Below are 21974 nucleotides of genomic sequence, written 5' to 3'. Positions count from 1 at the left end.
CACAGCTACGAGAGATGCCATCATCATTCTGCTACCCAACTCTCTCTCCGTCTGTTTACGAGGATGGCCCTATTAAACTTTAAATTCTATCCATTGAATGTTTGATACATGAATAAAGTATTAAATATAAACTATTTACGAAATTAAAAATATAGCTAAAAATAATTTGTAAGATAAATTTTTTAAATCTAATTAATACATAATTAAATACTAATTATCAAATAAAATGAAAATATTCTAATACATATTAAACTTTAATACCTCCAACCAAACACGTCTTTAATCCTCGCGAGTGCCATGCAAGCCCATGCAAAAATATTTGCGCAAAAACCAACAGAGCGTCCAGGGCTCAATCCCCAAACCTGCAGCCTCGCATCGTGGTGGCTTCACCAATCGGGCTAGAAAGAATGTCTGTATAGGTGCACCCGCGAAGAAATTTAATAGGGGCAAAACAGGAAGATTAACCCCCCTAATTAAGCACTCCTTGATGGATATGGAGGGAGTATATAATTGCAGTTGATACGGATGCTAGCGGCCGAGCCTGGCTTCCGATGGAGTTGATGCAGGGTCGCCGCATACCGCGCTGTGACAGTTGATCGATCGAATCGCCCACCTACGGACAGGGGGCCAGAAAACGACGGGCGTTGGTTGGGTTCGTCCAGAACCGCAGGCGCACCGGAAGTTGCCGCGCCAATATAATAAATCTGCAAAAGCAAGGCCCAGGAAGAGGAATTATTGGCGCCACTAGTATATATAGCGCAACCCAACAAGCAAGCAACCTGCACTATATGTTATATTATTATGCACCAAATTATGGATTTATGGTGCGTCGCTTGCATCAGCTACTATAGTGTATGTCAGCGTCAAGGGCCACCATAAAATTATGCTGTCGACCACGCACCCTGGAATGGATCATGTCCAATATATCTTCATAACCATAAAGAAAGTTATTTAGGACAATAACACGATCTCCAAAGCCTAACTTTAACTCCTTATTTTTATAAAAATATTTTATCGAAAAGTGGCGCGGCAACTATGTTTACAAATTTATTCATATAATTATCATATTTTCAAACTTAATAACTTAAAAGTTATTCATAACTTATATTTTCAATGTTTGACCTAAACCTTGTACAAAACGACTTTTTCTTATGCGTATGGAGGGAGCATGTGATATGTGTACGTAGGTGATCCATACGGTCATACTGAGAGGAGGCAAACAGGATTGATCATGAATTTCTTATATGGCGTACACTCATAGAAATATATATAATAATGGAGAAATGAGATATTTTCATTGAGCCTTTGTTTGTAGTTGTGTCAGGGTCGAGCGGATTGCATGGTAGGTAAGAATATATTGTTGGAATAATCTTCAATTTCTCATTATTTGGCACAAATCTAGCACTTATCTTTTACAAACTTAAAGTTGTTTAACTATGTTTTTTGAGTTCAAATTCCAAAAAAAAGATGTATAATGCAAGCTCTTGTTCATAAAAACTTGGAGCTATATATATAGGATAGGAATATCCGGTAGCTGTGCTAAACAAGCTGATGATAGAGCGATCAGAAAAAACACTTATTAGTATGGTGAAAACAAACTGGTCTGACCCAGCTTCTATATTTTAGTAAATAAATTGGTGTTGCTATAGAGAGCAGCATGGCTATAGAAAAAAAAAAGCTAAAAGTATATTATCGGGCTTTTAGTTTCAACTTATTTGAGTCACAAACAACTTATAAGTTATAGCAAACAGATTCATAGTTCCGACTTCCGAGGATAGCCCATTAGCATAGCCGTGAGACTCGTGTTGGTCTTGCAAAGTTGCAAGCACATATTGTTGCTCCTGGCTCCCGAGGCAAAAGCTTGTTCTAAAGAGCCGAAAGGAAAGGCACTAAGGGCATGTACAGCGCGGCTGTAAGCCCCGTCTGTATGTTGTTTATTTTGCAAAACAGACACTGCGCACGAGCAGATGACCCCTCTCCGTCGCTTCACGAGAGGACGAGTGCGGCTCGTGGCCCAAGGAGCTCTTGTCTACAGAGAGCTGCGCTGTACGACGAGTCGACGGCTGGGCGGATCCAGGATGGTCGTGCGCGGAGGAAGTCACGCTGGGCACTGCCATGAGCACACACACGCGCTGCCATGATTTAGACTTTCAGTACACTCAGTCCGTGTCGTATTTGTCAGTTAGCTTGTTCAGTACTCGGAGAGCGCACACACATGCTCAAAAAACAAAAATAAGTTAGGCCTTGTTTAGATCCAAAAACTTTTTGGATTTTGACACTGTAGCACTTTCGTTTTTATTTGACAAACATTATCCAATCATAGAGCAAATAGGCTTAAAAGATTCGTCTCGTGATTTACAGATGAACTGTGCAATTAGTTATCTTTTTTATCTATATTTAATGTTTCATGCATGTGCCGCAAGATTCGATGTGATGGGGAATCTTGTAAAGTTTTGGGTTTTTGAGTGTATGTAAACAAGGCCTTAGCTTGTTCTGTTCGGTTGCACATACATTATTTGTTCTGTTCGGTTGAAATGAAAATTATTTGCTTGACTAGTTGTTATAAACAAACAACAAGAGAGCACACGTAGAGCTTATTCACGATGAATCCTAGATGTGTAATCACATTAAATAGTTCATAGACAGTCAAATAGACGGTCCACTGTATGAGTTGTCTATTTATCTGTCTATATCTCATATGATAATAACTTACAGACAATAACCCGTCTGTGGACTGTACATGCCCTAAGCTACATGTTTTTTTAGGGTTGCTTAGGCCTAATATTCCTTGACGATCGTCATTACTGGTTAGTGGTTAAGAATCGCATAAGCATCCATGCTAATCCTTGCTTTATTAACCATGCGTTCTTATCTATCCGGCCCGTTTCATCACGCGTACAGTACAGTACTCTCTTTTGGGGCTTGTGTTGGCCAGCCCTACTACGGCACCGCCAACACTGATTATTTATAGCTAGTGCGTGCCTTCATGTATGGCATTGACGTGTGTGTTGGGGGCTGACGCGGAGACCATTGCACAATGCTTGCTTCTAGTTAGTCTCGAGTCTTGAGGCTTACGTGTGGAAAGAATTGTTTCGAGTGACTTGACTTGCGTTAATTAAAAATATACTCTCTCCGTCTCAAATTACAAGAATCAAATTTAAGTTATTTTTAAAGAATTTTAATTAATATACCAAGCCACGACAAGATAAGTGATATTTTACACAAATTTTTGAATAAGACGAGCGGTCAAACTTGATGTTAAAAAGTTAAATGTCTTATAATTTAGGATGGATCGAGTATATTACTTTCATAAAAAAATTATATATATTGCAGCACTTGGCGTTTGTGCATCTCGCCATCGATGGACATATAGATGTGAACCGCATTGGCTCTGCAAGCTGGAATTTTTCGCAGAATCCGTTACGTGCTATAGACGTCGCGTACTACAAGATGCGTACGTTACATCCTCTCATTTGCGGACTCATGAGAAAGAGGATATATATATACGTTAATTCCAGAATTCCACTACTTTAGTTTAATTTGGGCATCTATGAAAGCCTATGCATCTTTCAGTCTCTTCACCCAACATTTTTGTATATATGTAGGTTCCATCAGGCCTGCTCTTCCGAATCTCCACGCGCGGCTGTGGTTGAAACGTGCCAAACACCTGAGCACACTGCACACGCCACATGCAACCCGGCCGTAGTGGTGTTTTCTTCGCGCTGCGCTGTGTGGAAATTGGCTTGGCTGGTTTGTAAAACCGGTTAGGTCGGTTTAATTTGTTAGACTCTACTTAATAATTGTTGAATAACTACGGGAAGGAAGCCTAGCCACAAAGCAAAAGATTTCTATCGCACTTGCATGACACGACAATCAGTCAAATTAACTAGTAAATGAACCGTCAAAACTATCATCCGAGAGAGGCCACATTAGGGTGAGGACGATGTCGGCGGATTGCTCGAGATCAGAGGATGATGGATAGCATCATGGGATTGGAATAGGAAATTAAGGGTAAAGCAATAATAAATTTATTTTTTGTGCAATTGAACTCGCTCGGCCATATGACCCTTTATATTATGGAGTGGACACTCTTGTTATTAGGCAGCACGTATATATGCATCCGGCGGCCATCTAAGTCGAATAAATTCATGCACATGGGCCAACTATGCCCAGTAAACCCTACTCAGTTGACCAAACCGAGTAAAATCATGCACTCGATCCACCAGCAAGTTGAGTGAACATTTGCCACCCAGGCCGGCCAATTAATATAATCTAGCTAAGTGAATCTAAACTCTCTATAGATCGATCAAGCTAAGTAAAAATATGAACACGGTTAGCAAGCCAAGTGACAATATGAATTAGTCTAATTTGGATGCAAACTAGCTAGGGGTGTAAATGATTCGGATACAAACATTTATGTACATATATGGATACAAATAGCAACATTATCTTCTCTTTGTTCGCTTGAGCTTATCAGCCGAATCTATCAGCCATTCAACAGTGTTTTTTCCTCACAATAAATCAATAAATCAGCCAATAGTACTTTCTACCATGACTTGTTAGCTATATCAGATAAGATATGAATCAACATCGACATATCTTAATATATCCAACGTAAGTATCTAGAAGTAATTTACATCTATATATATCCATATCATTTACATCTTTAGTGCGAAACAAGAGAATCAGACTCCATGTTAAATAATATAAAGCATAGAAATGTAACATCACAATACCTTACAGGATCCCGCACCAAACCACCAATAACTCTAGTAGCTAGCTACTAGTAGCCTAGTAGCCTTTACCTCCGAATATTATGAATACATGAAATAATTAAATTAGATCCCCCCCACTCCTTGAAAGGACAAAGGAGAAGAAACACCAAGCATAATCCAGCCCTACCAAAATACCATTACCAAACCCATGAGCCCAGTATAGTTTGATCCCACCATCAGGGTCAGGTTAACCAATGGAACCCCTGGGCCGGGGCACACAGTTTGGCAGTAGCGGGCCCCACCTCCATGCATTTCCAATCTCGCGCCTATAAAAAGCCGGCCTCGGATCCTTGCACCTCACCTCATCTTCATTCCCAACACACACAAAATAGCATACCAATACCATAACAACTTTGGATTCATCATCATCAGCACAAAAGCACAGACAGACACGGTCGAGATCGAGGACATGAGGCTCGCAAGAATCGCGATGGCCGCCATGGAGGACGGCGGCGGCGCGTCGTCGTCGTCGTCGTCGATGCAGCAGCAGATGCCGGCCGCCATGGCGTACGCGGGGCGCGTGCAGCCGCCACCGTTCTGGTCGACGCCGACGCCGTACCTCTTCATCGGCTTCGCGGTGGTGATGGCGCTCATCGCCGTGGCGCTGGCCGTGCTCCTCTGCTCCCGCCGCAAGGAGGAGGAGGAAGCGGCAGGCCGCCGCGGCACCGGCGCGGAGCCGGGCGTCATGTCTGTCGTGCGCGTGCTCACGCCGCTCGACAGGGAGGACGCCATGCCCAAGGTGCTCGTCGTCATGGCCGGGCACAGCGCGCCGTCGTTCCTCGCCAGCGCCGCGCCGTTTGCCACCAGCTTCACTACTCACGCCGCCGCCGACGGGGCCGCCAAGCCGCCGCAGCAGCACGGCAGCGGCGGCAAGGACGGCAAGGACGCCGCCTTCGCCGCCGTGTAGTAGCCTTTCCCTGCCGCTCGGCGCCCCCCGATCGACCTGCCGGCCGTGTGCAAGAGATCGATCGAACGAGAGCGCCCGCGCATGGACGTGAAAAAAAAAATAGACTAAGCTGGATGATCATCGGAGAAGCGATTTTGTTCTGACTTTTTTTTTTGTTTTGCTTTCGTATTAGTGCAGTTCTGTGACGTACGTGCAATGCTGATCTGCATAGCTTCTGCATGTAAAATGAGAAGATGTGTGTTGAGCTTGAGGCCAGAAAATTTCCAAGCTAATTAATTAATCACCTGGTGATTGCATCATTTCCTGTTTTTGATCTCATCATCATCATATATATATATATAAAAAGGAGGTTTTTTCGAGGTTGCGAAACAGCACGAATATATATATGATGTCACTTTGTCTGTTTGGATAAGTGGCCTCAGCCGGGTTTTATCCAAAAACCTTACAATTTTTACTTAAGGCCTGGAAATCTTCCGCGCTAATACAAGGCCTAAACGAAGAACCTACAATACGAAAGAAAAAAGAACGACGTTGATTCCCTCTATATATTCTACATGCATATACATAATCTTAACAGTTCTTGTAATTGAGTGTGGATTATTATTGTCTTCATCTATATCTCAGATAATTCAGTAGTACAGTATGATCATAAATAAGTAGATCATCACACCAATACCAGTCACTTTCAGCTTTAATCCGGGGGCCCATTAATTTGCTTTCCAAATCAAATAAAGAAAAGAAGCAGGAAGGAAAATAAAGGTAAAATTAGCTTCTCTGCATCTATCTGCCTCTGCCTAACGAGAGAGTAGTCAGGGAGCACTACGGGGCAGCGTCCGTCCTTATCCGGAACTCCGTATCCGAAAAGAGAAAACAAACCCAGCCATGATATGAATTTGATGATGGCCATCATCATCATCATGCACTACTGACTAGTGATGAGTTGAAACTGCTGCCAAATAAAGGCTTGCTTAGCTAAGCGCACCATGTTTTGTTTGCCTCATACGATCGAGCATAGAACTGCATATTTTGTTTTTTTTCCTCATTTTTTTTTCTGTTGTCGATCGATCAATTGGCTATGCTATGCCTAGTTTTCTACAATGCATAGTGTCAGGAAACGGACCCTACCAAAAGGTGGCGGTCTCTGCAGAGAAACAAAAGAACCCCTTCCAATTAATAATGGAAGGTGCATATATCTCGATTGAAAGACCAGAGCTAGGTAGATTTACTTGACACCAGTAACCAGGAAAAACAGGATTCTCGGTTTCTCATGGTCATATAGGTAGACCAGAAATGGTTTCTTCGAGGAACTGAATCACTGCCAAAGGAGGCCTAGCTAATAAGAAATTAAGAATTGTTCTCGGGTTCGAATTGATCACTTTGAATTTGAAGTAATGCCTCCATTGAACTAATTAAGTAGTGCCCCAAAAAAGGCTATTGAACTCTTGCATGGAGATACAAACCCAATGGATCGGACTGAATAATTCTCTAGTGCTCAGAATATACGGAGCTCATCGATCAGTGTACTAGCTATTTTAGCTATAAGTATAGTGTTAGCTGAATGATCAGTTTGCATATATTTGTGCTGCTGATGAGGTCAGAGGGCCACTAATACACTACTCCAAAATACTTATATATATGTGGCCACGCACCAGTTGCAAACGGAATCATTCGCGCCCGCCCGCGCTTTCCTTTCTTCTATTCGTTGAGCAAAAGAGACCTATATATGCATGCATGCATCGCAGTGCAGCGCTTCAAAACCAGCTGCGCGATGCGAGCAGAAGTGAGATTCGCATGGAATGGAACAATATCCTCCATGGTTTCCGTCTCATCATTCCATCAACTTGTATCCATGCATGTGTACGTGCTGTGCTTCGTGTCTATATTAGAGTGTGTTTAGTTGGAGGAACTAAAGTTTAATAAGTACGGTAGTATATTTATAACTATAAAAAAATTAATGTCCAATCATAGACTAAGGCCTTGTTCAGTTGGCAAAATTTTAGGATTTCGGGTACTATAGCACTTTTGTTTGTATTTGACAAATGTTGTCCAATTATGAACTAACTAGGTTTAAAAGATTCGTCTCATAAATTACAGATAAACTGTGTAATTAGTTTTTGTCTATATTTAATACTACATGCATGTGCCACAAGATTCGATGTGACGGGGAATCTAAATTTTTTGGCAAAACTTTTTGAAAACTAAATAAGGCCTAAAAATCATGTCACAAATTATTCTTTAACTGTCTTTTTAATTTTATAAATAGTCTATATTTAATACTTATAATACATATGTCTAAACATTCAATGCGATAAGTTTATTCCTAGGAACCAAACAGGGCCTTACATGCGCATGTCTATATATTCATCCCTTCATGTAGGTTATATCCTACATGTATATACTGTCCATTTCATAGCGACAATAATATAGCGAATAGCAAAAGAAATTAAAAATCCGGAAACAAGGCTTGTCGGCTGGTAGTTTTTTATCTGTATCTTGTTGGAATATGATCTGAAGCCTAACATGCATGAGTCTATGGGGACGCTGGGAGGAGCCGCGCGGGTTTGTTTTCGTATTTGGCTGGACTATCTGTCCTATAATACATCTTATAAGCTACACGGGAAGAGTCGAGATGACTCATTATATTCTTTATGTTTTTGTAAACTCTCGTCATATAGTGAGAATATCGTCATTTGATGTCTGTAGTTTTTTTCCCACAAGAGTTTCCCACGTAAAAAATGTGTGTCTCATGTTCGATCTTTACTTGCATTATTTGCTGACACATCTAGCTAGTGCTAGAGAGATTTGCACACATTATGCCCTTCCATCATTGCATGCAGTACTTATTTTGTGTCTGCGTACTATAAACAAAGAGCCTATTCGCTAGCTATATAAAAAGTCATAGCTGAAAATATTGTTTGTTAATTTATTGTAAGAAAAAAAATACTTTTGACTAACAGAAATGTGTAAGGTATACATAGGTCGTAGGGTGTGCATGCATTTGCGCCGGCTGCACGCATGCGTTACGTACTTACGTTATTCACGCGCCTGCAATGCGCGCACCTGCACTGCAGCATCCTCGGTCGATCGAAGGACGCGCGCGGCAAATGGAGGCCGGCCGGCCGGAACTGCCGAAGGCGTCATGAAAACATGCATGGGGGAGAGGAGGTCGCGAGCATGCAGGCCGTTGGCCGGGACGACGACGACGGCGCCGCGGACCGCTGACGACAAGCCGTGGGCACATGTCAAAACCAGAGACCTGTACGTGCGGCTTCCGTTGTCCGCGCCGCCGCGTACCGAACGAAGAACTATGTGGCGGCGATGACCACGGTCCACGGCCGCCGGCGGGCCACGAGCGCACGCGCCTTTCTGCTGCCGGAGCCGATCGCCGGTCCGGTCGTCGCGTGGGGTCTTTTTTTTTTTTTTTTTTGACCAGCCGCAACGTTCGACAAAGCCCATCTGGATATCCCGCTAGCTGCCTATAGCTGCTTAGGGGCACTATTTGGGGCCGGGCCTGGCCTCTGGCCGGTGGGCACCACAAGAGCAGCACTGGGCCAACTCAACGACGAGCAGACGACATCACCCACAAAGTTCCACAGCCCAAGTAGAGCGAGCGAGAAAGAGGTCCATTTCATCGGACGGGCCCTAAAACAAGTGTTTTTGACCGGACAAAGGTACTATTGCCATGCCAATATGAACTCATAGAGTCAACAAATGAACTATCCTCATGCACGAGGCATATTGGTCATTTTGCAATCAAGATAGAGAATTTGTGGGTAGAAATAAGGAATGTTAACACACACTCTGATTCTCTAAACTATAGGTTCTTCATACTGTATCTTACCAGAAAATGAGTTATCGGACAAGCGATTCCAAACAAGGCCATAATACGATTATTATAATCCAGTGGTTCCGACCCATAAGCTACAGTGTTTGGATTACCTTTAGAATTTTTTATCCCTGTTACTATTAATCCAGTTTGAATCCAAACACCCCCTTAGGTTGTTAAAAACAAAAATAACAAATGCATACTTAAATGGATTATAGTACAATATTCACGTTAATCAAATTCCCATCTTCTACGGAAAATAAACAGGAACATAGGTGAATGTGAGGTGAACCCACCAGTCACACAAATTCCCCATGACCTGAACATTCAAACCAATGCATGAATTGTCTTATTCACAATTATCATAATATGTTTTTGTTCTATTGTTGGTACACATAAGCACATTCTAAATGCACATATAGAAAGGGGAAGTGGAAGCTCTAGAAATTTGTAATGAACAGGTACAAGTTAGATTTTTACATGGGTTCTAGCTAGAAAGAGAAAAAAAAATTAAAAAGTTAGGTGACAAGTTTTATCAAACAAAAAGAAACAATATCAAAGTTTTATAACGGAGGGTAGTAATCGAGTAATTTGCCCTACAAAAGTTCAAGTGAAGAATGTGTTGTTCGTTTTAACATTGGTGAATTGGGACGAGGAGGACCTGTGGTCCGAGAGCTTCCCGGTGCTCCTTGAGCCCTACTTCGTCTCCCCTCCTTTCCTTGGCATCCACCTATTCCGTTTCTCAGCCCAAACACACTAACTCTATTTATGGTCAATTTTCGCCTCCATTGCTACTTCTTTCTTTGCCCCTTGTTTTGTTGAGACTAAGTGATCCTTCAAGGTTCTTTCCTCAATCCCATTCTTCTTCCTACATCTAGTTCATCCCGCTTTTCATATGGTATGTATCTCATCTCATCATTTCATTTCATTTCATTGAACTTTTGTACTGAAATATGCAAGAAGATCAAATCTTGCATGCAATGTTTTCTCTTCCTTTTTCCTTTTCCATTTCTACATGTATATCCTGATTTTGGTTCATGGAAACACACGATGGGTTGTCAGTACTATTCCCCTTGCTACAACCCTAAGTAAAATAAAACACATTAAAAACTCAATTTTTCACTGCACGCATTTGCAATGTCTAGGTATTCAGCAACATTCTATGTAATAAATATCATACATTCATAGTTTTTTTTCAGAGTGAACACAAATTAGATGTGGTACGAATATTCAAAGGTGGCAGATCTAACAAGTTTATAAATATATATAGATATATATAAACAGCAACGTAATGCATGCCATCATGCTCTCATGTGTGGTTGTCGAAGTCTGCACTGCATCTGCATCCACTGCGCATGCTCTACGCCGTTGACCCGGGCAACACGTCTTGCTTGCCACGCAGGCGATGATGGATGATCGGACGGCGCAGACTGCGTCGAGATCCGTGGTGCCAGCGGGTAACTAGCCCCCACCCCCCGCCACCGCGTCGCGCCACGCCCACGCGCTCGGCCTCGCCTTCCGTTTTCAACCAGGCGACGCCAGCCAGCTCGCCCCGCGCCTCCGCACGGGATCGCGCGCCGGAGCCGGAGCCGGATCGATCGGCGGCCCGCAGGAGAAGGTAGAGCTCGCCGAGTCCGCCCGAGGACGTACGGTACACGGGATGGTGGAGGCGCCGGCGCCGGCGGATCTGAGCGCGGCGGCGCAGGTGCCCGCGCTGCCGCTGCAGGTGGATCTCCTGCAGCTGCCGCCGGAGGTGCCGGCCCCGGGTGCCCCCGCGCTGCGCGGCGTCCTCGACCGCCTCTTCGCGCACTGGCTCTCGCTCCCGGACACCGCCGCGCTGCTCGCCAGCCTCGTGCACAAGGCCAAGGCCAGCGGCGGCGGTGGCGCCGCGGCCGCGATGCTGCCCTCCATGATGCTGCAGGGGGGAGCCGCCGTGCCGCCGCTCTCACCGAGGTCCCCGCGCCTCTCGCGGAGGCCCAGCAGCCTCGGCGCCGGCCAGCCCAACCGCTCCGCGTCGCCGCTCCGCCCGCCAGCCGCGCGCCCCGCCAAGGAGGTCATACCGCAGGTACTGCTCGCGATCGGATCAGACTTGCCTTCTCATTTTTGTCCATTCTGCATGGAATGGTATTGGTGATTGCCATGGGCGAGTTAGCAATCGAAAATTCTTTTGTTATGTTTGCCAGTTTTATTTTCAAGATGGACGGCCACCGCCGTACGAGGTGAAGAAGCAATGCATATCGACAGTTGATCAGCTCTTCGCCGGCCACTCAAATGGTCTTCGGGCTCCAGGTGCGCCAAATTCGACCTGCATTTTTGTTCAATTTAATTCGTGAAATCATCTGTTGACTAGTGGTGATGCTGATGATAACACAGTTTCATGCATCCCCTCTCAAATCAATTGAAGCGTACTGGCCATTGTCTTGATCACAGTAGTTTGTGGTCAGGTATTCATCTAATAATTTTCTTTCGTTGCCTCTTTTGGTTGCACGATAGAATTTCGGATGGTTACCAGGGAACTCTGCAAACTACCGACATTCTTTACCACTGTTATCTTCGATAAGATAGACAAGGAGAGCACGGGATTCGTGACAAGGTAGTTGTTGGCAAAATTTGATTGTCCGCATTATTACAAAATTAATGTATGATAGACATGGCATTACTTCGACTGTTTCAGGGATGCCTTCATTGATTTCTGGGTGAATAGCAATTTGATGAGTATGGATAGTGCAACCCAAGTGTTCACAATTCTGAAGCAACAGAACCGCAATTACCTCACAAAGGTATCCAGCTTTGTTTCCCTAAACATCATACAGTGAAAGACTCTAGCAAAGGATTATTTCATCAGAGCATGTTTGTGATTGATCAATGTTGCTCTTCTCTAATCAATGCTTCATAATGATTGGTTGGATTCATTTAGGAGGATTTTAAACCGATTCTGAAAGATCTTTTGGACAACCATCCTGGTCTGGAGTTCTTAAAGAGTACACCTGAATTTCAAGAAAGATATGGTAAACTATCTTTGCTATGCTATGATATTTGTGGATTATATCAAATCCCATCTTCTGTCTTCTTTGGCTTATATACAACATTGTTTGTCAGCTGAGACTGTCGTATATAGAATATTCTATTCCTTGAATCGAATTGGGAGTGGACATCTGACACTCAGGGAGCTGAAGCGTGGAAATCTACTCAATGCACTCAGGCATGCTGATGATGAAGAGGATATCAATAAAGTTTTAAGGTGACACCTTCAAATCAAGTTCTAACAATTCTCATCCTTTGTATTTACAGAATTTTCTCAAGTGCAGTTTTTCTTCAAAGGAACCCTAAGCTTCCATTATGCAATACATTGAACTTCTTGTTTGTTTTCCCCTGTAGGTATTTTTCATATGAGCATTTCTATGTGATATATTGCAAGTTCTGGGAGCTGGACACAGACCACGACTTCTTTATTGACAAAGAAAATCTTATTAAGTATGGAAATCATGCACTGACATATAGGATTGTAGATAGAATTTTTTCAGAGGTTAGTTTCCCTTTTGGCCCTACCAATTTCATTTTCTTCGAGTTATCTTCAGGTTCATTTTATTGAGTGTATGTTGATAGTTTTAAATGGATATATGGTAGGTTCCTAGGAAATTTACAAGTAAGGTTGAAGGGAAAATGGGCTATGAAGATTTCGTCCATTTTATATTGTCTGAAGAGGACAAATCATCAGCGCCAAGCCAAGAATATTGGTATGTTGCTAATGTTTGGTTTAATACCTTTTAAAAATCAATCGATGCTCCATCTTCAGTGTACTACAGTGTTTATGTTTATTGAACTTCCTATCATGAGTGCTTATGCATCACTTACGATGTTATGATTTCAATGTATATTTGTCTCATTCAACCATCGGAACCATCTCTGTATAACATTTCTAGAACATCCTTTCTAGGGGATAGAGAAAAACATATGGTGGATAGTGTTTTTATTAACTAGAACTATCTATCTTTGTTCAAGTGATATTGGGGAAAGAAAAGTGTTTAATTGATGAGCTCATTATAAACTAGTCAACACAAAGAAAAAGCGCAGTGGCATGAAAAAGTCCCTTACTTTGAACAGAGCAACTTCAATTGAAATAAATGTCAACAGCTATACTGGCTGTTGGTCTCATACTCTCATTGTCATCCCATCGGGGTAGAATTCTTCATTAATTGTCCTTGAAGCAAAGGTTCCCTTTTCTACAGATTGAATTAAGAAATGAATGTGTGGTTTTTGAGACATTCATCTAATTTTGGTAGGGCCTTAGTCAACTTGACCCTCTATTAACATTAAGAAGTGAGAATGGATAAAAAAAAGTACAAAAAAAAATCCTGACTAGGAGATCAATTCTAAAAGGAGAAGATTTATCTATATCTGTTCAGGGTAGCCTTTGATCCTCAACCTAAAACACATCAGTCTAAACTGTCATGTGAACTTGATTTGCTTGCTTGTTCAAGAAAAACATTTGATTTGCTTGCCTTTTTGGAAAGATGGTTCTAGCATTCAGTACAAGCTTCAACTAAATCCTAAAAATTCCTTGATCATACCTTATCTTCCAAGTTCCAACCATGCCTATAACATCCAAAAGTTCTCATATTTTTGCTTTGTGACATCATCTCTTCAGGTTCAAATGTATAGATTTGGATGGCAATGGCATACTTACACACATTGAACTACAGTTCTTTTTTGAGGAGCAACTTCATCGCATGGAGTGCATGGCCCAGGAACCTGTTCTATTTGAGGACATCTTGTGTCAGCTCATTGATATGATTGGACCTGAGGTTGCCTTTATTACTTTTGTGCATTGCCAAGTTATAAACGTTTTATGCTGAGTTAGTTATGCATTAATTTTGTTCCAGAATGATAAATATTTGACATTGAAAGACTTCCGAAGGTGCAAACTGTCTGGGCATTTCTTCAACATTCTCTTTAATCTGAACAAATTTATGGCATTTGAAGCTAGGGATCCATTCCTCATCCGCCAAGTGAGTCGAATTGCTATTCATGTTATAACATCCATTGATAATCTCACATGAACTGTTTTTCACTTGTAACACCTCTGCTTTCCCCCAATCCAAGTGCAGATGCGTGAAGAGCCATCATTAACAGACTGGGATCGTTTTGCACGAAGAGAGTATGTAAGATTGGCGATGGAAGAAGATGGTGAAGATGCTTCCAATGCAAGTGGAGATGTTTGGGATGAGTCACTTGAATCTCCTTTCTAGATTGAAAAATACACTGTGAAGACATCAGACATTCACATGCAGCCCTAATAATCAAGTCAAATCATGATCGCAGCAAAGCATGAACAGTTATTTGATTCTTATCTTTACAGAAACTATAGTTGAGGCAGCTGCATGCTTGCTGGCACCATCCAAATTTTCACATGGAAGCAAAAACAGATACGTCCACCTAGTTTGCTGCAGAGTCCATTTTGTTCTTGGTGACATTGAGAGGTTTTGTCATTGCATCCATGATATGGTCTAGTTTTGCTGCCAAAACTTCAACTGATTGATTCATGGCAGCAACAAGAGAACAGCACCTTGTGATTATTCCAAAGGCAGACAATAAGAAGATGAGCAGGGGTCCTTGCAGCGGATGCAATCTTCATATGGTGGATAGTGAATAGTTGGCATCCACAATTTTTATTCTCATAGTGTCTCGATTAGCTATCTGTCAAAGTATTCTTTCTTTGTTGAATAAGGTCATCAAGAAGGCCGGCCATTTACTTGTGTATTCTGTACTTTATTTAGTTTGTAGTCACATGAACAATGAGCTGAAATACTATATATCACAGGTTTGTTGTCATTTTTCACACACACTATTGTATTTAGATGTAATACACAATATTTTCAAGACGGCTGGTCGTGCCTGGATGTCGGGGGACCGTCCAGGACATCTAGGATGATTAGTCGTCGTCCAAGACGATTAATCGACCCTGGACGAGTCCCTTGGTCGTCCCCTACATATGGGTATGGGACTGATATATATCATATATATTATGTAGTTATATACAATATACATTTTATCACATATTATCCCTTACTCTTGGGATCTTTGCCTTCAGCAGCCATTTCTGGAGGTAGCTTCGATAGGACCTTCTCAACAAGAGATGCAAGATCTGGAGCAACTTTTTTTAGCGATCATGCCTAAGCATGTTTTTCATTAAGTAGAATGGAGTTTTGTTACATAGCGTTGGGGTGACGGTAATCCCACGAAACTCCAAAAGAAGCAGACATGTGGTTGTGATTACATAAAACAACAGTGTAAAACGTGACGCAGGCAGCACACCTAGAAGGACACGACAAGCGCCGTCAGCTGCCTATAGCCAGCCAAGCACCAGGCTTCAACCTCCTCTTGAATCACCCCCTGTAGCCCGATCTGGAGCACCTACGGATGCTGAACAAGCAACAGGTGAACCTAATGCAACTGAGGAGGTTGGAGCAGAACCAACTTCTCCTTGAATGACCTTAGGCATGTACACTCCCACTGCACGCTTCCATTGTCGATCTAGATCTACACAAGTACACAGAGAAACATAGCATCAAGCTCAAGCACAGGGAGAGCATCAAGCTTGAGCGAGGAGGTGACGACTGATGACTGAACTAAGGAGGACGAACTCATCTTTGTCGTGCAGTCCTCCTCCCTTGCACAGTTGGACATGTGCACCTACTAGATCTGCAGGTCTGCGCGCTTGTAGCAGCAGCCGCAAGGAAGAGAGGAGGGCAGCTACAAGGGAGGAGCAGCTGGGAACCGAAAGAGAGGAGAGGAGAGGAGAGGAGGGGAGGGCAACAATGGAGGTGGCGGCTGCTGCTGGACGAGAGAGGTGAGAGTGAGTGGACGGGAGAGGTGAGAGTGAGTGTGTTCTGCTGAAATGAAATGAGTGAGTGAGGGATAGAAAATAACATAAACCCTAATGGGCTTGGGCAAAAATATAAGGCAGTTAGCTAAGCCCAACTTTAAGATGTAGCCCACCTAACTGACTTGGACGCCTAAACAACCTGGACGGACGATTAATCACAATTGGACGATGATTAATCGGACGACCAGTTTCCTAGTCGGTCTGGCCGAGTTAGAGCTTTGGTCGAGTAGCTCCAACCGTCCAGGACGATTAGTCGTGATTAATCGGACGTCCTTAAAGGATTCAAATAGAATGATCTTGTGCAAATGTTAGTACTATGATATTAATACTGAATAGTAACATACATATGAGATCAACGCAATTTCAAACCATTTTTTCAGCTGAAAGGATGTGGAATCGTGTAGGAACAAAAATGGAACTTCGAATCAAAAGTGCAAAACTGTCTCTGATAGTCTAGGCTAAAGCAATGCTACATCCAGCAGCACTGGAGTAGGCAAATCAACCGGTACATTTTGACCAGCAGGCAAATCAAGCGGTACATCTTGACCAGCTTTTGGGCAGAATCAAAAGCTTTTCTTAACTACCTCCTCCTTTAGTAGACACATTATCAGCCTTAGCCTAAGCAAAGCTTTTGCTAGATGGCTTATTAATTTGTAGACATTTTGCATCTTTACATCAGTGGTTCATTGTATTTTCAGGGAGAAGGACCGATGTCGAAAAAGACGCCGGGCGGTCTGATAGGCTGGGCTACCTGCAAAGATCATGCCTTTGCTTTGGTTGCTCCACCAATGATTGCCTACCGCTGGAATGAACATCCGGGGCAAGAGAGGGAAGCATGGAAAGGAAGAGCATACTGTCCTCCTGGCCTTCTTTCTAAGCAAAATAAAGGACGGATCATTCAGTCATCTTTCCGACAACGGTGGAAGGGAGCTAGGTTTATACAACTACTAGGCACCCTCTATGGCTCTAGCTAGGAAGATAAGGGCCATGGACAGCAAAACACTACCTACTGAGATGGAACAACAGGGCTGATGAGAATCAAGATACACAATATGCTTTGGCTGATGTGAACAGTCTAGCACTTCGATCTCCCATGGGCCATGGTGCTAAGAACCGTATCAAAACAATGCCAGTACGCTAGGTGGGACCAAATAAAAATGTGGGTAATATCTTCTTGTACACTGACTGAATGTCACTCATGGGTTCCTGGAGATCCAAAGTTGATCAGCTACAAACAAGCACATGCATCGTATTTGTCCTCTATGACAGATTGTATGAATCCAAACTAAACATCATGTGGAGTTGATACAGATCCCAATTAAAGAATTCTCTTTTTAAGTTAAAGAATAAAGGGCTCCTCTCTCACATGCACATAGAATTTTTTAAAAACAAAGAATGGAGTCAACCTACTGATCCTTTTATTTGGGGCTCTTGAACCATTACTGGCTACCAGAAAATAAGAAGCTTGTGGAAAAATATACTGCTTTGGACTGCATCCAAGGCTCACTGCCTTCAAGTACCCACCAACATTTTTTTCACTAAAGTGATACTTTAGTTAAATTAATCATAAGGACAATGACAGTATTCAGCATCGCGATCCTATCAGCGATTATATATGCATCCCGTTCCTTTTCTAGAATCCACAAATCAAAACCATTGTATGGTGTAATGGTGGTATACAACAATACAAAATGCTGCACTTTTTTCTGAGGGAACAAAATGTTGCACATTCGAGTTACATATATACTAATTTGCAATTGTAGCAAAGAGACAGGTGCATCTAAAGTTCAAGGCACTAACTACTGTGGTGGCAAAGGTACGTAGCCCACAAATCACATCCCTATCCTCCAATATCATTGTATAATTAAATGATTGTGCAAATAGCTTAAAGGACCTAGTGGCGTCATCGTAAAAGCGCTTTTAGTCGCCTCCTTTAGGGCGCTGAGGTGCTCAAAAATTGCAATGTGAGGACAGGCCTTGCGTATGCTAATGGTCTCTAGTTTCCTCACGCAAGAAGCAAGATGCTTAGCCTTGTAGGAGATGTGCACTAGCCGACTAGGACCTGACCAATCCAAGTCCCTGTTCTGGCCAACAAATTCCAGTGCGGTAAAAGTATACTTTCATTTCAAGGAGAACAACCTAAACCTAAAGATGTCACCACAACCAAAACAAAAGTAACAGAATAGACAGTGACAAGGTATATATACATATGCAAAACAGACATTCAGGATCAAAGTTAATGAACATAATTCACTGCTGTTGTTTTCTGCATGAAGACAAAATTAAGTACCGCTTGTTTATATGAAGAGCATATGAAGCAGAGTGTTTTATCAGGAGAGAAATGCAGCTAATCTTCCGTGTTCCTGATAGCTATATGAAAAGAAAAGAATGGTGCACCAAAAGAAGATGGTCAACAAAAGTCACTAATCATTGCCTTTTGGTTGACAGCAACATAATATATATGACTGTTATAGTCGGTCCGAATAAAAACTAGTTCTGCTATCGACAATTAGACACACACGCATGTTTTCGTAAGAATTTGAAATGTTCTGATGAAACAATCATTGCCACTTTAAGTGGTTTATTAGTATGAAAAGCTTTCAATAATATTCCAAGGCTACCTAGTATATCCATACCATATTATGTATAGAATAAGATTGGGTCCATATGTGTGTGTTTGTTTTTTAGGCAACTGTCCATATGTGGTTGTGTCCAACAAAACTAAAACTGCTTTGTAACTCCATTCTAGAGCTTACCAAAGAATCACAACTGCTTAGTAAAAGCGTGATATCAATTATGGCATTCAGAAATGACAGCACGTCTCCCCTACAGTTTTAAGCAACAGCTCGCTGTGAATCTAGAAAAAGCTACAGTTCTCAAGTCATACGCAACAATGCGCTGTAGTGGACGAAACAATTGCTCCTCATTTAACTCGTTAGCTGCCTTGCCAAAGATATTGTTGTCACAATCTCGACTTGAAAGGGCATAGGAGGCAATCGCGCCTTTACTTGGTCACAAGAAACAGATTGGCCAAAGCACGCAATACATGGCTGTATGATTGCAATACATTATTGTTCACTGTAAATGCATTAACAGAGGATATCGATGTATATATTCATGAAAGGGCATAGAAGTCCTAAATGGTTGCCGCGGTTCTTTTCGATTCAGAATTTAAGCTCCCTGTGTTTAGATTTGCAAATGCATGAACAAAGTATGTGTTCATGTAATACTTCTAACCTAGCCATTTGCTTTTTTCATTACAGGCAATGTTTGACGTCATGACATGATCCCACAGGAAGATTTAACTGCTGGTGCTTTGCATATTGTACCTAGAACTACAACAGGGCAAAATAGTTGTAACTTTCGACAGAATTTCCGCATCGCAAAGGCGTTTCTGAGAAAGTCCTAGCCTTTCCTCATGACGCTGACACATTTACAACAAAATGCCAAATGGCTCTGTATCTGATAAATGAAGATGATAATCTCAAACAGCCACAAAGTTAGAAAAGCACATTTTGCTTACAACAGCACAGGTGGGTCAGTGTCTTCTCCTTTAGGGGCTGGGCTGGTTTTCTTGGCGATTTAAAAGGAACACTTCCCTGCTCATCCTTCCCCCTCCATTCATCCAACCAACACACTCTTTCGCAATTGCAGTAAAACCACCACTGTCTCCTTCCTTCTCCACATTGCAAACCACCAAGAAACAAGCATCCAAGCCTACGCCTACTCCTTCAGAGTTTCATCAGACATGCAGCAAAACTGTGCAGCCAATTTAGCATGCCTCCCTGGCTTCGACTTGGCCAGCCTTTTCCTACCACAGATTCAGAATGATCCTATCTATGATTTCAGCTCGTTCGACATGGTCGATCTCGATCCATACCCATACACATACAGCTGCAATGGCAGCGTCGCCACCACCGTGAGCTCGGTTTCTGCCGCGGCGGCGGCGGCGGACGACCACCAGGAGAGGCGTGGCAACGACGAGAGGAAGAAGAGACGGCTAGCGTCGAACCGTGAGTCCGCGCGGAGGTCGCGCGTGAGGAAGCAGAGGCGCCTGGACGAGCTCTCATTGCAGGTCGCCGAGCTCCTGGGCACCAACCACAGGCTTCTTGTTGAGCTCAACCACGTGATCGCCAAGCATGCTGCCGTGGTTCGTGAGAACGCCAAGCTCAGAGACGAAGCTGCTGGCCTGCAGAGAAAGCTCAGCGAGATGGAAGTGGGAGGAGTGGGAGAAGCTGAAGCTGGAGCTGGAGCTGGAGCAGGGACACCTGAGATGGCTTAGTTTGAGAAATACCGTGCCTAGTAGCCTTGTAGTATAGTACTGTTGAGTATACGTAGATAAATACTACTTACTAATTACGGTACTCCATTTGTGCAAGAAGGAGCATATGAGTACATAGGAGATTATTACTTGCTGTATCCATATTCTTTCATGGAGCCTTTTCTTTTACTAATATGAGTTGGTAAAATCTAAAATGGAGCTCTAGCTGCAACATGGCAAAGAATGTTTTTTTTTTGTCCTTTAGTATAAATCTGGCGAGTTGATTTGGGGCATTTCAAGGCAGTTCCTAACAGCACTTTCACTGGGCATCATTGGGTAGCTTTGTCGACAGGGTGGCCTGTTTACCAGAATTTCTGCCGATTCAATCTTTGTCTGTGTTGGTGTGCATAGTGCAGTTACAAATAACGGATAAGCCCACGATAGAAAGAAAGGCCCTGCTCAACCACTCAGCATTACAATCTCTTAGTCCAAATGGGCAATATGACTAAAAATCATTTGGAAAACCAAGAAATTATAGGCTTGTTTGGTTTCCCTTACTAAATTTTAATTAACTAAAATTATTTTAGCTACTCTTGAATGATCAGTAGGACTAAACTATTTTAGTTTATTTTTAGTCAGTGTATTTGAAAGTTTAGCTACTAAAATGAAAGTTTACCTACTAAGGGCCTGTTTGGTTCCCCTTGCTAAATTTTAGCTAGCTAAAATTATTTTAGCTACTCTTGGATGACTAATGGAACTAAACTATTTTAGCTCCTTTTAGTCAATGTGTTTGGAACTTTAGCTACTAAAGTGACTAAAGTTTAGCTAGCTAAAATTATTTTAGCTACTCTTGGGTGACTAATAGAACTAAACTATTTTAGCTTTTTTTAGTCAATGTGTTTGGAACTTTAGCTACTAAAGTGACTAAAATTTAGCTAGCTAATATTTAGTTGGTGGAACCAAACAGGGCCTAAGGCTTTGTTTGGTTCCTTTTACTAAATTTTAGCTAGCTAAACTTTAGTTGCTTTAGTAGCTAAAGTTCCAAACACGTCGACTAAAAGAAGCTAAAATAGTTTAATCACCCAAGAGTAGCTAAAATAATTTAGCTATAAAATTTAGCAAGGGAACCAAACAGGCCTCAGGAAGACCCAATGTCATCACTCTAGTCCCGCAACTCACCAACTGAAGGGAACGAGTGCGCCATGGTCCAGAGGTCCAAAGTTCACCGTGCAGTTGCTTCTCCCACGGCGAAATCGGCTGCACAGATGCCGATGCCGGCGAGCACTGGCGGCGGCGCCGCCCTGGGAAGCCGCGGGTTA

General features: G+C 42.6%; 3 protein-coding genes across 4 annotated transcripts; all 3 read left to right on the top strand.

The window, feature by feature from the left end:
* LOC8079451 (protein GLUTAMINE DUMPER 2) lies at positions 5069 to 5981 on the top strand. Its single transcript, XM_002453409.2, has one exon. The coding sequence runs from the start codon at positions 5185 to 5187 to the stop codon at positions 5680 to 5682; it is 498 nt and encodes a 165-aa protein (XP_002453454.1). The 5' UTR covers positions 5069 to 5184; the 3' UTR covers positions 5683 to 5981.
* Positions 10343 to 15374, top strand: LOC8079450 (serine/threonine protein phosphatase 2A regulatory subunit B''beta). Of its 2 annotated transcripts, XM_002453408.2 has the most exons (11): positions 10911 to 11573; positions 11692 to 11797; positions 12002 to 12101; positions 12183 to 12288; positions 12426 to 12516; positions 12608 to 12749; positions 12887 to 13034; positions 13136 to 13245; positions 14157 to 14313; positions 14392 to 14517; positions 14617 to 15374. In XM_002453408.2, exons 1-11 carry the CDS (start codon positions 11169 to 11171, stop codon positions 14755 to 14757), a joined length of 1632 nt encoding a protein of 543 aa, XP_002453453.1. In that variant the 5' UTR covers positions 10911 to 11168; the 3' UTR covers positions 14758 to 15374. The 2 variants fall into 2 exon arrangements, with proteins under 2 accessions (XP_021316251.1, XP_002453453.1); XM_021460576.1 differs by lacking the exons at positions 14392 to 14517; positions 14617 to 15374 and adding an exon at positions 10343 to 10406 and having other exon boundaries at positions 14157 to 14364.
* On the top strand, positions 19915 to 20870 carry LOC8071063 (basic leucine zipper 8). The gene has a single exon (XM_002453407.2). The coding sequence runs from the start codon at positions 20143 to 20145 to the stop codon at positions 20674 to 20676; it is 534 nt and encodes a 177-aa protein (XP_002453452.1). The 5' UTR covers positions 19915 to 20142; the 3' UTR covers positions 20677 to 20870.

This window comes from Sorghum bicolor, chromosome 4 (assembly GCF_000003195.3).
Source record: "Sorghum bicolor cultivar BTx623 chromosome 4, Sorghum_bicolor_NCBIv3, whole genome shotgun sequence".
In the NCBI taxonomy this organism is placed as follows: Eukaryota; Viridiplantae; Streptophyta; class Magnoliopsida; order Poales; family Poaceae; genus Sorghum; species Sorghum bicolor.
This window is presented reverse-complemented; position numbering and strand designations above follow the sequence as displayed.

What these genes read in the sequence shown, in the direction of transcription:
- LOC8079450 (XM_002453408.2), top strand. Translation starts at nt 11,169, where the DNA reads ATGGTGGAGGCGCCGGCGCCGGCGGATCTGAGCGCGGCGGCGCAGGTG. An exon ending in ACCGCAATTACCTCACAAAG is followed by an intron (nt 12,289 to 12,425) that starts GTATCCAGCTTT and finishes GGATTCATTTAG; the next exon opens with GAGGATTTTAAACCGATTCT. An exon ending in TAGATAGAATTTTTTCAGAG is followed by an intron (nt 13,035 to 13,135) that starts GTTAGTTTCCCT and finishes GATATATGGTAG; the next exon opens with GTTCCTAGGAAATTTACAAG.
- LOC8079451 (XM_002453409.2), top strand. Translation starts at nt 5,185, where the DNA reads ATGAGGCTCGCAAGAATCGCGATGGCCGCCATGGAGGACGGCGGCGGC.
- LOC8071063 (XM_002453407.2), top strand. Translation starts at nt 20,143, where the DNA reads ATGCAGCAAAACTGTGCAGCCAATTTAGCATGCCTCCCTGGCTTCGAC.